The following is a 13167-nucleotide window of genomic DNA, read 5'->3' on the forward strand; positions in this document are numbered from 1 at the left end:
TATTTTCCAGAACCTGCTGACAGATGTTTTTAGGAGGGTCTTTAAAATAATTTTGCAGCTTTAAAGCATTTTTTAATATGACATTAATTACAATTAAAATATTTTTTATATTTGCTTAAGTCCTTCGTGATCTAAAATCAGATATTTAGTATTTCATATGGTTTTAATTAAAATTTAATTTTCCAGAAAAATATCTCAGTAAGTCAACTGTGTTATACATTATTATAATTTTATAATTTGACAATTGTATGTAACATGATCATCATTCCATATTGGTAATATCAGTCATACAATGTCAGTGTATACCCAAAAGGAATTCATAATTACTTGCAGATTTATTTTTATGTTTAATTCTCTTGCAGCTGAAATCAGGTAAGATTTTTAACAGTAACTACATAATTATATAGATTGGGAAAATGTGTTATTCCTCTGGGAAATTAAGATAGGCAAAATTAAAATCTCAGTTTAAATGTAGGAAATTAAGTAATTTCTAAGCTTATAAATATCACATTTTTAAGACTATAAATAACAAGGAGCTTGGCTTTACATGTTTCCTTAAAGATAGCATCTCAGTCTTGTGTGATGGTTTATCTAGGATGATTTTGAAAGTATCTGGGTTTATGTATGGTTATGTCTGAAGGTCTAATCTGGCACCACATTTTCCTTTTTTATACCTCTGGATGTGATTGGGTCATGTCTATTTGATTTGTTTCAGTACATATTTAACAGTATCTATTTTATGTTTCATAAATAAAGTAGTTGCTTACAAATCCCATGAGTTTGTTTTTCTTAATTTTCTTGTGCATTAACTAGTTAACTTTTGGTTATCTTGGTGCATTTTAGTACCATGTTGCCCCGAAAATAAGACCGAGCCGGACCATCAGCTCTTATACGTCTTTTGGAGCAAAAATAATATAAGACCCAGTCTTATTTTAATATAAGACCCGGTCTTGTATAATACAATAATATAATATAATATAAATAATATAAATATGATATAATACCAGGTCTTATATTAATTTTTGCTCCAAGAGACGCATTAGAGCTGATGGTCCGGCTAGGTCTTACTTTTGGGGCAACATGGTATATGACATCGGATATAATTAATAAGAGAAATTTTGAGTCTTAGCGTTGTTGTCAGAAATGTATCTATACCACATAATGTTGTGTCCAAATCAATATCCAACATAGTGAATAATATATTCTATGAAAAGAGTGCTTCATACTAATGACTTGATCATGTATATTTCTGATTATAAAAAAAAACAATATGTTGTTTCATGATTGAACAGTGTTTTGGATAACAGTTTTCTGGCACTCCTGCTTGAATTCAAACACTATTGACCAAACCATGCTGGATTACCAATGGAGGAGACCCTTGGACTGATAAGCAGATACAACTAGAGGCAGCAACACTCCCCTCCCCCCAGAAATCCCATTTTATTTTTTAAGGAATAAGAACTTATTAGGTGATTTGAAACTACTAGCCAAAAACATCTTAATGTAATATTGAAAATAAGACCTTGATTTATTTATAAATATTTGGGATGGTGATATTTTGAATGTTACAGAAGTCGGATCTATACCTAATATGCTCTTATAGTTGTTCTAGTGAACAAAGGGAAGATAGTAATTCTTTAAATAAGAGGGAGAAGAATGATCCAGTGAAAATATTAAGACTGTTTTTACACCTGGTTTTGAAGTTTGGATCTTAATTTTAACTTTTATTATAAAGGCTTATTTTTTTGAGGATTTTTCATAATTTTATTAACTTTGCAAGCCTCAAAATGTCTTTTCAATTTTTACTTTAGAAAAGTACAATTGACTTAGCTTGTGTCTATCTAAAAATAAGATTCTAAAGGAGGCAAAAAAGATCTTTAGATGATTGGGGTTTTTTTAGAGCCCTGATAGATTTCAGTCTTAGAGCAACATAGTCCAAAGTTGTAAAGTGCAAGCACAGGGGAAGAAAGGAAACTATGTCAGGTAACAAAAAATGTCTTTAAAATGACCTTAGGTGCAATCAATCCCACAAGATACCTACCTCAAGATAGAAATTTAAGGGTTAAATAATATCATCTTACATCCCAAACACTCATGCAGATACCTTTTTTCATTTTAAAAGTCCCAGTGTTTTATTATATACATCAACCCTATGAGCTTGCCAAACCAAGTAGCTAAAAGGAATTTTGTCAACATCATTTGCCAATCGCAGATACAGGTGTTGAACATTATGTAGGGGGAGCCCATTTAGTTACACAAATAGGGATAGCCCAGTAATCACTGAAGTAACTTAGTAAGCAGAGCATTAGCATTATTATAACAGCTTTTAACTCACTTGGGAATATTCTCAGCCTTTATTCTCAGTAAAATAACTGAGTCTGGATCACTATCGGGAAAGTATTTGTAGACTGTTTATAACATTAATTTTTACTCAAAGCTACTTACAGTCATTTTCAATAGAGGAGTGCTTGTTTTTATAGTAAATTAAGATGATAGCCTTTTAAAAGTGCAATGTTTAACATCTGAAGAGCTGGTTTACTACTACTGTATTATTTCTCTTAATGGGACTTTAGATAGAATAGTTTTTAACACAACTGCTGAAGTGTTGTACGCCTAATTTATACATAGTACATATTACATATGATTTAAGGACCAACTAAATTTGTTTTCAAATTTCAGACATTTTTCATGAAGTAACTGCTTTTAGGGAGGAGATAATTCTTAAAAAGAAGTACTTGTTTCTTATAGGTTCGAACAAGGTCAGTTGGTGAATGTGTAGCATTCTATTATATGTGGAAAAAATCTGAACGTTACGATTTCTTCGCTCAGCAAACACGATTTGGAAAAAAGAAATATAATCTTCATCCTGGTGTAACGTGAGTTTATTTTTATTTTCCAGTCATATTTTTGATAAACTTTCCTAAATTTTTCTTGAGAAAATTGTAATTTTTTTAAGAGTTTACATTAGTTTAAATTCCATTATTGACGTATCTGTATAGGACATTTAGACTTCAGTGTCTTATAAAACATTGTAAACTACAGTTCATATTATTTGAGACAACAAATATATCAAAGCAAATGTTAGTGTATGTTTTCAGTAGTATTCCTGAGAGGAAATGGATCAGAACAACTATGAAAGCAGGTTTCTGTTAAATTCCATTCCATTCAGTATAAGCACATACAGTTTTAATCTGGTAACACTGAGAGCAGTGAGAATAGAAAAGAGAAGCTATCTTTTCTAAAACTGTAGGGCCGTATGCCTAATAGAGGTACTTTAAAGAGAAAGGGAAATTAATATTTTTCCTTGTCTAATCTACTTTTGATCCATGGAACCAAAATAAGATTTGAGTATAGATAATATGAAACAGGAAAGACAGAGAGATATAATAAATTAGGTCAAAATGTATTTTCTTTTTTGTTACAAAGTTTTTTATAGAGGAAAGGACATGTGCATGATGACTTACCTTTTCCTAGGTTTCCTGACACTTTTCCTCTACAGAAATAATTGTAATAACTAGAAATGCAACTTTAGCTTACTCCTAGTGATACAGGAAGTGTGGGTTATTAGAGCCACTCTTCATGCAAAATGCCTTATGTGTCTGATCCAGTCCTCAGGCACCAAATTCTCTCAGCCTCATTCAGTGAGCTTTGGAATGAAACCGTGTTCCCACTAGCCTCAGTCATTCTAGTTTTGGAATGAAACACTGTCCCCACTGCCCCTAGTAATTTGTTACTTAAAGTGTATAGAGTATTGAGCTTTTCCTTTCACATGAGTTGCTCTAAAATGTTGATGAATTGTTACAGTGGAATTAACTTTACCATATTATCCCTGATTATTCCCTAATGTTTATGGAATAAAAATATAAAGTTGTGACTTCATTTGGGCAGTGGGCACCAGTAAAGTTCTTAAGGCTAGCCAAATAACTGCCTTTGAAACATGTGCTTTTATGCTATTTGATTGTGCTTTTTAAATTCCTAGGGTGGACTCTTTCTTGGTCATGTTCATTTACAGGTATCTCTGCTGGTCACGTCCTTGGAGAATCAAACACTCTAAAATCAAAAGCAAAATTAGCTAAAAGGGAATTATATTGGGTATGATTGCCCCGTGGAAATCATGGGACATTGGACTACATGTCTCATCCCCCATTATTTAAAGCTCAGGATGGCAAAAGGGAAATTTCATAATAACAGTATTCCACATTTTATCTGATTATTTAATGTCATAAATTATAGTTAATTTTTTTCTGGATTTGTTAGTAGTGCTGAGGCATAATGATGTAGAACTAGATATAGCTATTTAGTCTTCAAAAATGTAGCTTAAAATAGTCACATTTTTCAAGCTATTCTATAGGGAAAGAGGAATAGTAACATCTTTCATTTTTTTCACCCATTTCAGAAATAATGTTCACACACGAACTACAGGCAATCTGTCGTCATCAGCAGTAAGAACCTAAGAATTGCCATGATGGGTCAGACCCATGGTTCATCCAGTTTTCTCTTTCAGAAAGCATCACCAAGGGAAGTGTTGTGGGGCTGGCTTAGTTGGTCCTCTGTGATGTCAAGCTCAACAGGTTAGGTAGGGATGTGCCAAACATTTCAGTTTCTCTATTCTCTCCATAGCTTCTGAAAACTTTTTGAAGATCCTTGTATCTGTAACCTTGATTCCTCTTAAGTATTCTGTAGGATTCTGCAAGTGGAGTAGCCATAGTTTAAAGTAATCCCATTCTTCTCCTTTCTCAGGCTTGAAGAGTTAATAGTGGTCCCCTGGTGTAATGGTATGAAGTGAACAAATGTTTTCCCCCTTAGGCAAGAATATTATGGTTTTGTAGGCTTCAATTATGTCCTTTTTGGGTCTTTCTTAAAAATGTTTTTTTAATTGAACTATAATTTTTTAATCACACTCATCTGTTACATCTTCTATAAAAGCCATGACCAGACTGTACATTATTTTCCAGATGGGGAGCAATTGTGGTTTCCTGTAAGCATGGAGATCTTTTTCAAGTTTGCTTCCAAACTTATTTTTCTAGTTTGCTTTCTGTTAATAGTTGCACTTTAAGTGACTGCACAAAAGGCATTAAGTTAATGCCTTTAGACAAAAATTTAAATTTTTTCCATCTTCCTTTTTAGTCAAAATCTATAGTTAGAGCAGTTATCCTGAAAGTGATTTCTTCATTTTTCTGTTGACATTGTTACCTTGCATTTGTTCAACAGAATGAAATGCATTTTGTTCTATAAATAGCCTTTGAAAGGTTCTAACACAGATTTTTCTCTTCACTACCTGAAAGAATTGGTAGCCATGTGCAAATTGGAGATTTTGCTATTATCTGCTTATTTATCTGCATATAATTTCTTTTTAAAAAACTGAAAAATAACTCAGCATAACTGGTTATCTGAGTGCTGCTCCACCCACCTGGATGGTGTGCTTGATACTCTTTTCCTTCCTTAAGCATTCTGGATGCCATTAGTCGATAGGAAATAACAACGACAACAATAATTCTTTCATAATATCATTGCTATATTCCAAAATTTAAAATAATTTTGATATCTAGTCAATTCTAGTTTCCTTTGGCTTTTAACATCCCCCATTATCCATTCCCACAATACCAAATTTATTTCCAACAATTGCTCCTCATGCATCATCTGTTCCTGTTACCCTTAGCTTCTGAAGTCCCTTTGGCTTTCATCACGCTCATTTCTGTCTCCGTGTGCTTCCCATTTTTTACATAATGGTTCTGTAATTATGATGAATGGCATAAAGCTGAAGAGGTCTTAAAGACCGTTAAATTTAATTCCCTCCATTTATAGATGAGGAAATTCGGCCCAGAATGTTAAATTGACTAGCTCATTGTTACATGTTTCTTTGATATGTGTTAGTTTTGTACCTCAGACTGTTGGAAGCTTCTTGAGGTCAGGTCCTTACTATATCCCCATGACCCAAGGGACATTGTGATCTTGTAGTTTGAGGTTGTAATTGCAGTTGATAGTCATTTTATGGACTGTTAACATAGTCGTAAAGTCCCGAGCCCATCCACTTCTCCCTTCTTATCCAAATTCTTCTTCTGCTCACAAAATTCTAAAACATTCAACTTAATATTTCTATTATACTTCGGGAATTTTAAAATACATAATGTATTTAAGTTATTATTGAGCTTTTACTCTGCCGTGCAAAACAGACTAAAACCCCTGCCTTCGGGAAGTTATTTCAGTGCAGGTGTTGGCAGACTTTTTCTGTAAAGAGCTAGAGAGTAAATATTTCAGGCTTTGCAGGCCTTAAGTTTTCCTGAAACTGCTCTCTCTGCTGTTGTTGTGCAGAAGCAGTCATAGACACTGTAAATGAAAGAGTGTTGCTGTGTTCCAGTAAAATAGTCACAAAAGCAGGTGGCCCGCACACAGGTCATAGTTTGCTGACCTTTATTCTTGTGACTTGATAGCACTTTTTAGTTTACAGCAGACTTTCTATATATATCTAATACAACAACCCTATAAGGTAAATAGGTCATGTATGGTGACATGTGTTTTAGAGGTAAAGACACTATCTCAGAGAGAAGTATTTAGCCCAGATCTTTTAACTCCAAACCGATGCAACTTACACAGCTATGTTCTCAGGAATGACTTGAGAAGGAAGTCAGCTCACCTCTAATGATAACTGGCAGATCAAGCCAGCAGGTAAGCCCAGGAATTCAGTGAACTTATCATAGCTCAGACCTCGCAGAAAGGTAAGATAGAAGGTAGCCAGGAAGGTTTAGGGAGGCAGTTCATTGTTAGGACCTAATTCATCTTTCAGGCCTTGCCACAGCTGTCAGATAGTCCTTAGGAGCGTTACAATGCCAAGAACCCAGACATTCTTTTGTACGCCTTCTGGTTGACGTCATCCCTCTCTCTTCACTTACAGCTCCTCTGATTTTAGTTGGAGCACTTGCCTACAATTTTAAATTGCCTGTGTGTAGGTCTCTAAAATTAGCCAGTTTAAAAGCTCTTGTACATTTTTCCTACAAACATGTAACCAAAAGAAGCTTTCTATTTAAATTCACATGCTGGTGTACTAGATGAGGCACTTTAATGAATGTAAGTGAAAATTAGGGTGCATTTGTTAATAAAGCCTTCTAAATTTAAACTTACCTAATTTTAATTTTCAGCTTTTTTTAATATAAGAAAATAACTTTATTTTACTTATTTTTAAGGGATTACATGGATCGTCTTCTAGATGAAAGTGAAAGTGCTGCTTCTAGTCGAGCACCATCGCCTCCGCCGACTGCTTCAAACAGTAGTAACAGCCAGTCTGAAAAGGAAGACGGCACTATGAATAATAGTAATCAAAACGGTAAGCAAGCAAAGAAACACATTTGTTTCTTTCAGTAACCTGGAGTGTTCATTTTTGGTTTCTATTTCCAAAGCAGAAGTTAAAGTAATAATTGTAAATACCAGATGAAACATACATAATATTAGCATACATACAAACACACACAGAATACAAATTAATTAGCAAGAAGTCCCATTGACATCACTAAAAAGTAAGTTTAATAAAATATACTATCAACAATGACCATGTCTTTTAAGAAATTTATTTTTTGAGTAGCATCTTTTTTCTTATCCGATTGAGATACCTGAATATAAGTATCCCTGTTAACTCTTAGACCAAAACTACAGCCATTTCACATCAGAAACACATAGATATTTTTTTTAATACTTTAAGAGCTTATAACACTTTATCAGGAAGGTACATTAATCATACAGATGAAAAGGAGTAGATAACAAAGGCACAGTTTTGAATATTTTTCTCTTTGATATTATCCCTTTAAGCATAATAACCTAAAAGGATAAGAAAAGATACAGCTGGTATCAGCCTGTGCATTAATATTCTACAGAAACATTTGTTTTTTTCTCTATGAAAGAGAAGCAGATGGCATACAAATATGATTGAGGTTCAGATAATGTTCTTGTTTTGAAAAATAGACAGTGGACCAAAGATCACTGTGTGATCAGTGAGACCTAGTCAGAGAATTGTTTTGACTTCTAATTTAATTATAATGGTCTTCCTAAGTAAGAGAGTTGCCAAGCGGAAAGTGGTAAGCCCTTCACTCCTTTTCAGGAAGAAAATGGTGAATTAGAGATAGATAAGCTCTGCCCACCTACATTCTGATCTAACAGCCTTAGGGGAGGGCCAGTGGAGAGCTAATCTCTGATTGACAGAAACTGAAAGAAACACTGAGAACGATTTGACCCTTGTTCTGACCTTTGATTTTACACTGGCACTGTTGTAGTAGTGAATATACTGTACTTTGTTCATTTGATGACCCCTCTCTATTCCCTCATTATTTCCCTTCTAAGGACAAGCCAAACAAACAAAAATTAGGGCCCAGCAACCATTTCCTGGTCCAAAAGTTTCATTAACATGACACCTAATGCTAGCCGTATCCATCCTGAAGTAGAATAAGAAGCTGAGGCTCTGACCTCGGGGCTAAGGGTAGAAACTTAGCGAGGCAGACAGTCGGTACTACACTGTCTTTTTCTGTTTGCTCATAGTAGCAAATCACTTCATTTTCTTTTTTATCCACTTGATGAGAATGTGCAGTTAGCCTAGGAGAGTTTCATAAGTTACCTATAAATTACTCAGTAGCCCAGAAGCCATTCACATCATGTACCTACAATCAAATTTCTCAAGATAAGGAAGGAACTTTCCAACCCAATTTATTTCTTTTGTAAGGGACTTGAATTAGTGTCTTGAAATCTTAGGTTTTTTGACTTAATCACAGTGTCACCAACTTTTTGGGCTTACCACGACGAAATTGTTCCTTCAGTATCATGCAGTTCCCCTGTGCATTCATGTTTTGATTTACTTTTGAGTTGAGGGAAATAGAATATTTTCTTTGACCAGAATGTAATATTTGAGGCTTATCCTTTATACTGTATATTTTAATTAAATTTGATTATATTTAGTGGCACATTCTTTATTTTTATTTTGACTATCCCCAAAATTTCTATTCCATTTTGCAGTCAGCTCAAACATGACCTTTTTACTGTTGCTTGCTTTTATTAGAATAATTAGGCTCTCTCACCTATTATGGGGGTATTTGTGTTAACTTTTAGTATTTTCAAGTGTATGCTTGGACAGTGCAACCATTAATTTTTTAACATGACAGATTATTTAAATCCGTATAAATGAACGTAGTAGTGTATCTTTACCCTTACAGCATGTAAAAGCCATAGATTTACATTAAAAATACAGTCATGTTGTCTTGATTTTATATAACAGTAGAAAAATCAAGCTTCTAAAGAGAATATAATTTTTTTCTATATGTTTTTAGAAAGTTATAGCCGTTTTGTTAAACTTGAAAAATTTATGCATATCTTTGCTTTAATTCATCTTACTTAGACTACTGGATCCATTGCTTATTTGTTGTCACATAATACCAACATGCTTTTAATATATACCAAATTCTGTTCTTAATTCTTTACATCTATTATTTAATCTTCATAATAACCCTGTAAGGTAAATTATTACCTTCATTGTATATGTGATGAAACTGAGGTACAGAGAGTATAAGTAACTTGCCTACAGTCACACAGCTACTATGGAAATAGAGCCAGAATTCAGAACACACAGATTTGATACCTCGCTTCCTTGATGAAAAGCTATTTTACAGTAGCTGTCTTATAGTCATTTACAAATTTAACTTTTTATTCGCATTTTCATTTATGTTTCTTCCAACTTAGGGGTGTCATCTAATGGACCAGGTGAAATATTAAACAAAGAAGAAGTAAAAGTTGAAGGGTTACACATTAATGGACCAACAGGTGGAAATAAGAAACCACTTCATGCAGATATGGATAGTAATGGTTATGAAACAGATAACCTTACCACTGACCCAAAACTTGCCCATATGACAGCAAAAAATGAAAGTGATTTTGATGAAAAAAGTGAGAGACCTGCCAAAAGGCGAAGGGTAAACAGCAATGGAAAAGAAAGTCCAGGTTCTTCTGAATTTTTCCAAGAAGCAATTTCACACGGAAAATTTGAAGAACTTGAAAACGCAGATGATTGAATTTTAGACTTATTTTACTTTCTTTGGAGTAAATTCTAGTGTGACTAAAATTTTCAGGGTTGATGGGTTACCTTAAAAAGTTGATTTCCTTGAAGCAATTGGTGAAAATTTGAAAATTTGAATTGAGCCCTAACTTTGGTAAATAAGATTTCATAACTCTGCCTTTTATAGACTTTATATTTTAAAATTATAAAGACTCTTTTAAGGATATAACAAATGGTTTAGTAAATTTGAATGAAGATAATCTGTACTTTCTCATTTCATGTATTGATCCTAAAATGTTACTACAAGGTATTTTTTGCTTAATTTGATGGCAGAGAAGAAAACACCAAGTTCAAATTTCTGCTTATTATTAAGGAAACCCTTATGAATCCTGAAAGTTATGCTAGCATGATTTTTTTATATATAGAAATTTAAAAATAAACCAAGTCAGGTTTGTATATGTAAAATTGTTGACATCAATGATGTCTTTCCATATTCTTATCTGGGCTTAAGAAATACATTCTGTATTTTTCCAGATTCTTTGTAGCCTTTGAAAGATTTTTACAGTACATATGTCTTGACTGAGCTGTCCTTTCTTAATACAAAAGCTTGTATAATTTTCTTAACTTGTACAGTTGGTAAACTTTTATGAGAGGAATTGATATTCTGAGTCTGTCAGCTTTCATTTTATTTTGCTAAGGTTTTTCTAATGAATTTTTAAGTGTTTGTGTAGTAACTAAGTCATGTTTCTTATCCAGGTGGTAAAAGCATTCATAAAGGATTGTGAAAATTTGTTTTTTAAATTTCTACTTAAGGACAAATAGTTTGCGAATTCTGAAATTAAGCATGATACTTAGATTGCATAGGTTGTTTTGCATTGCTATAATTTTCAAAATTATTTTTGAAGCAAGACAAAAGTTTAATGTTGGCTTAAGTGCTTAAATGTATCATGCTGACCAGAATCCTGTTCAGTTATTTTTATATGCATTATGAAATTTCCCATTTTTGCATTAAATAAACTAGGGAAAAGGTCAAGTGATATTTAGATAATTGGCACAACAAGGAGTTGGCAGGCAGCAATCTTGATTTTATGAGGAAAAAGTGATGAAGTTACAAAAGTTTTTGGACTTTTCCAGTTACAATCCAGCTTTCCAGATTTGATAGCATATTTCCAAAATGAAAATAAGACATGCAGTAACCTTTGCTCTGTGTGATTACAAATAGGATCATCTATTTGCATAGCCTTGCAAGAGTGCCATTTTATTTTTAGTGCAAAATTCTTGTTAAAAAATGTAGTTTTATACATACAGCTGATAGACCAACCTATATCCAAACTTTTGTAAAAGATTATTAACTATTCTTGTTTTTATCACACAGGCATACCCCAAATGCTTCTGCCAGTTTATTTTCAGCCATCAGTTCAAGAGCCAATGCCTTTTTTAAATAAATCTTCTGTGGTCTTGTTTTTAATGGCTCAACTGTCTAATGCAATTGAGTAGAGGTTTGCACTGAGATATTATGGTTTAGGCCTTACCCCCATGAAGTATTACTATTAACAGTTTTAGACTGCTTCCCTCCACCAATGTGAACAACGTTTTCCCCCAAACAGTGTTAAAAGCCACTTTGCAACACTTGACTTCATATAATTTACTTTCACTGTTATTACATACATATTCAAGTAAATCAAAGTTTTGGGTGGAAGTGTTGAGAAGCATGAATTTTGTTGTTGTTTTTGTTTTGTTTTGTTTTACCTAGAACATTAATTTATCCAGAATGGCAGCTTTAACCGATGGTCACAATCCATTTTCCAAATCAGATTTTATTAAACGAATCCAAAGTATCCTAGCTTTTATCAAAGATGGTCTGTAGAAATGTTTCAAATGAATAGTGATGCTGTACTTTTTAAGTTGTTGCAATATTAGAGACACCATTTTCACCTTTTCTAAAAGACGCATTTTGTTTCTGAAGTTCTTGTAAAAATATTGCAGGAACATTTTTAGTAAATTCTCAGGCATGTTTGCAAATACGGCACATGTATACATGTTAGGAAATCTTTTCTTAATCTTATCTTTTTAAAGTATGCCTAACAAAAGACATTCCACTATTATAATACATAATGCTCAGCTTTTCATAAAGAAATATTTAATTGTATTTTGTGTTTATACAGGTATTTCACACAGTACTTTGCTCTTTGCTCTTCATAATGCAGCCATTATAACTTGATAAGTCATTGCACTAAAATTTTTAGTAATATCATGAATTTAATTTGCTTAATATTTAGTACATTTCATAACTCTTGAACTCTTGACAAATTGCATTGGGAAAAGAAGCCTTTGTTAATAGTTACTTAGTCTCCCTCACCCCCAGCAAAGCATTTATCATTTTCGTTTGGAATGGTATTGTTTTACGATGTGTTTTCAAATAGAGTTCAGAATCTGCTACTCAGTTCAACACAAATCTGTTGAGCTTTAAAATGTATTTGAAATAATATTTAAATAGGCATTTAAAATTATGAATTAGATGTTTTTAAATTTATGCATAGTAATTTTGCACTGTAAAATAATTCCCTTCCCCATTCCCTGTCTGCCATTCTGAATATGCTTATTAAAATATTTTTTTAAACATATTTGCCTACATAGTGCTGTGAATGATTGTCACTAGATCACTTCACTAGGTTTTAATTATAAGTTTTAAATTTGTGTGATGCACATTGTTTGCAGTGCAAAATACATATAGTCTCTGCCCCTTCTGCTCCTATGCGTCGCATGAACTAGCGTCTCAGGGACTCCTGGTCCTTCTGGCCTTATCTTGGGTAATACATTCTTGTCTTTTCCTTTCCTTCTCCAGAGAGAGCCTTTGGTCTATAGACCTCTATTCACCTGTTTCTCTTCCTCTGAACTATATAATTAAAAATATTTGTTCCCTTCTTTTGCTCTTAATGGAAAAGTAAGAGTGGGCACTTTGAATCAGTGAGGGTTTGTGAATTTCTATAGGCAAGGTGTGTGCTGACGACACTAGGGCTGTGTACCTAGCTCTCTATCACTGGTAAACACCAAATTAGAAAAAAAGTTTTTCCCAACTAGTATATAGTCCATACTCATAAAAATGTCAATGTGGAAAACCATGTAACATTATGGGGAAA

The 13167-nt window shown here is 33.2% G+C and overlaps 1 protein-coding gene across 12 annotated transcripts in view; it reads left to right on the top strand.

Annotated features, from left to right (window-relative positions):
* The window catches only part of MIER1 (MIER1 transcriptional regulator), a 56622-nt gene extending 43971 nt beyond the window's left edge, over positions 1-12651 (top strand). For all 12 annotated transcript variants that reach the window (XM_019732165.3, XM_074334918.2, XM_019732129.3 and 9 more), the window contains 3 exons: positions 2749-2876; positions 7182-7321; positions 9715-12651. In XM_019732165.3, the coding sequence (XP_019587724.2) occupies positions 2749-2876; positions 7182-7321; positions 9715-10043 (597 nt within the window). In that variant the 3' untranslated portion in view covers positions 10044-12651. The remainder of the gene's footprint in view (positions 1-2748; positions 2877-7181; positions 7322-9714) is intronic.
* The last annotated feature ends 516 nt before the right edge of the window (positions 12652-13167 follow it).

Source organism: Rhinolophus sinicus, chromosome 14, assembly GCF_057876585.1.
Source record: "Rhinolophus sinicus isolate RSI-liver-muscle chromosome 14, RSI-T2T, whole genome shotgun sequence".
Classification (NCBI taxonomy): domain Eukaryota; kingdom Metazoa; phylum Chordata; class Mammalia; order Chiroptera; family Rhinolophidae; genus Rhinolophus; species Rhinolophus sinicus.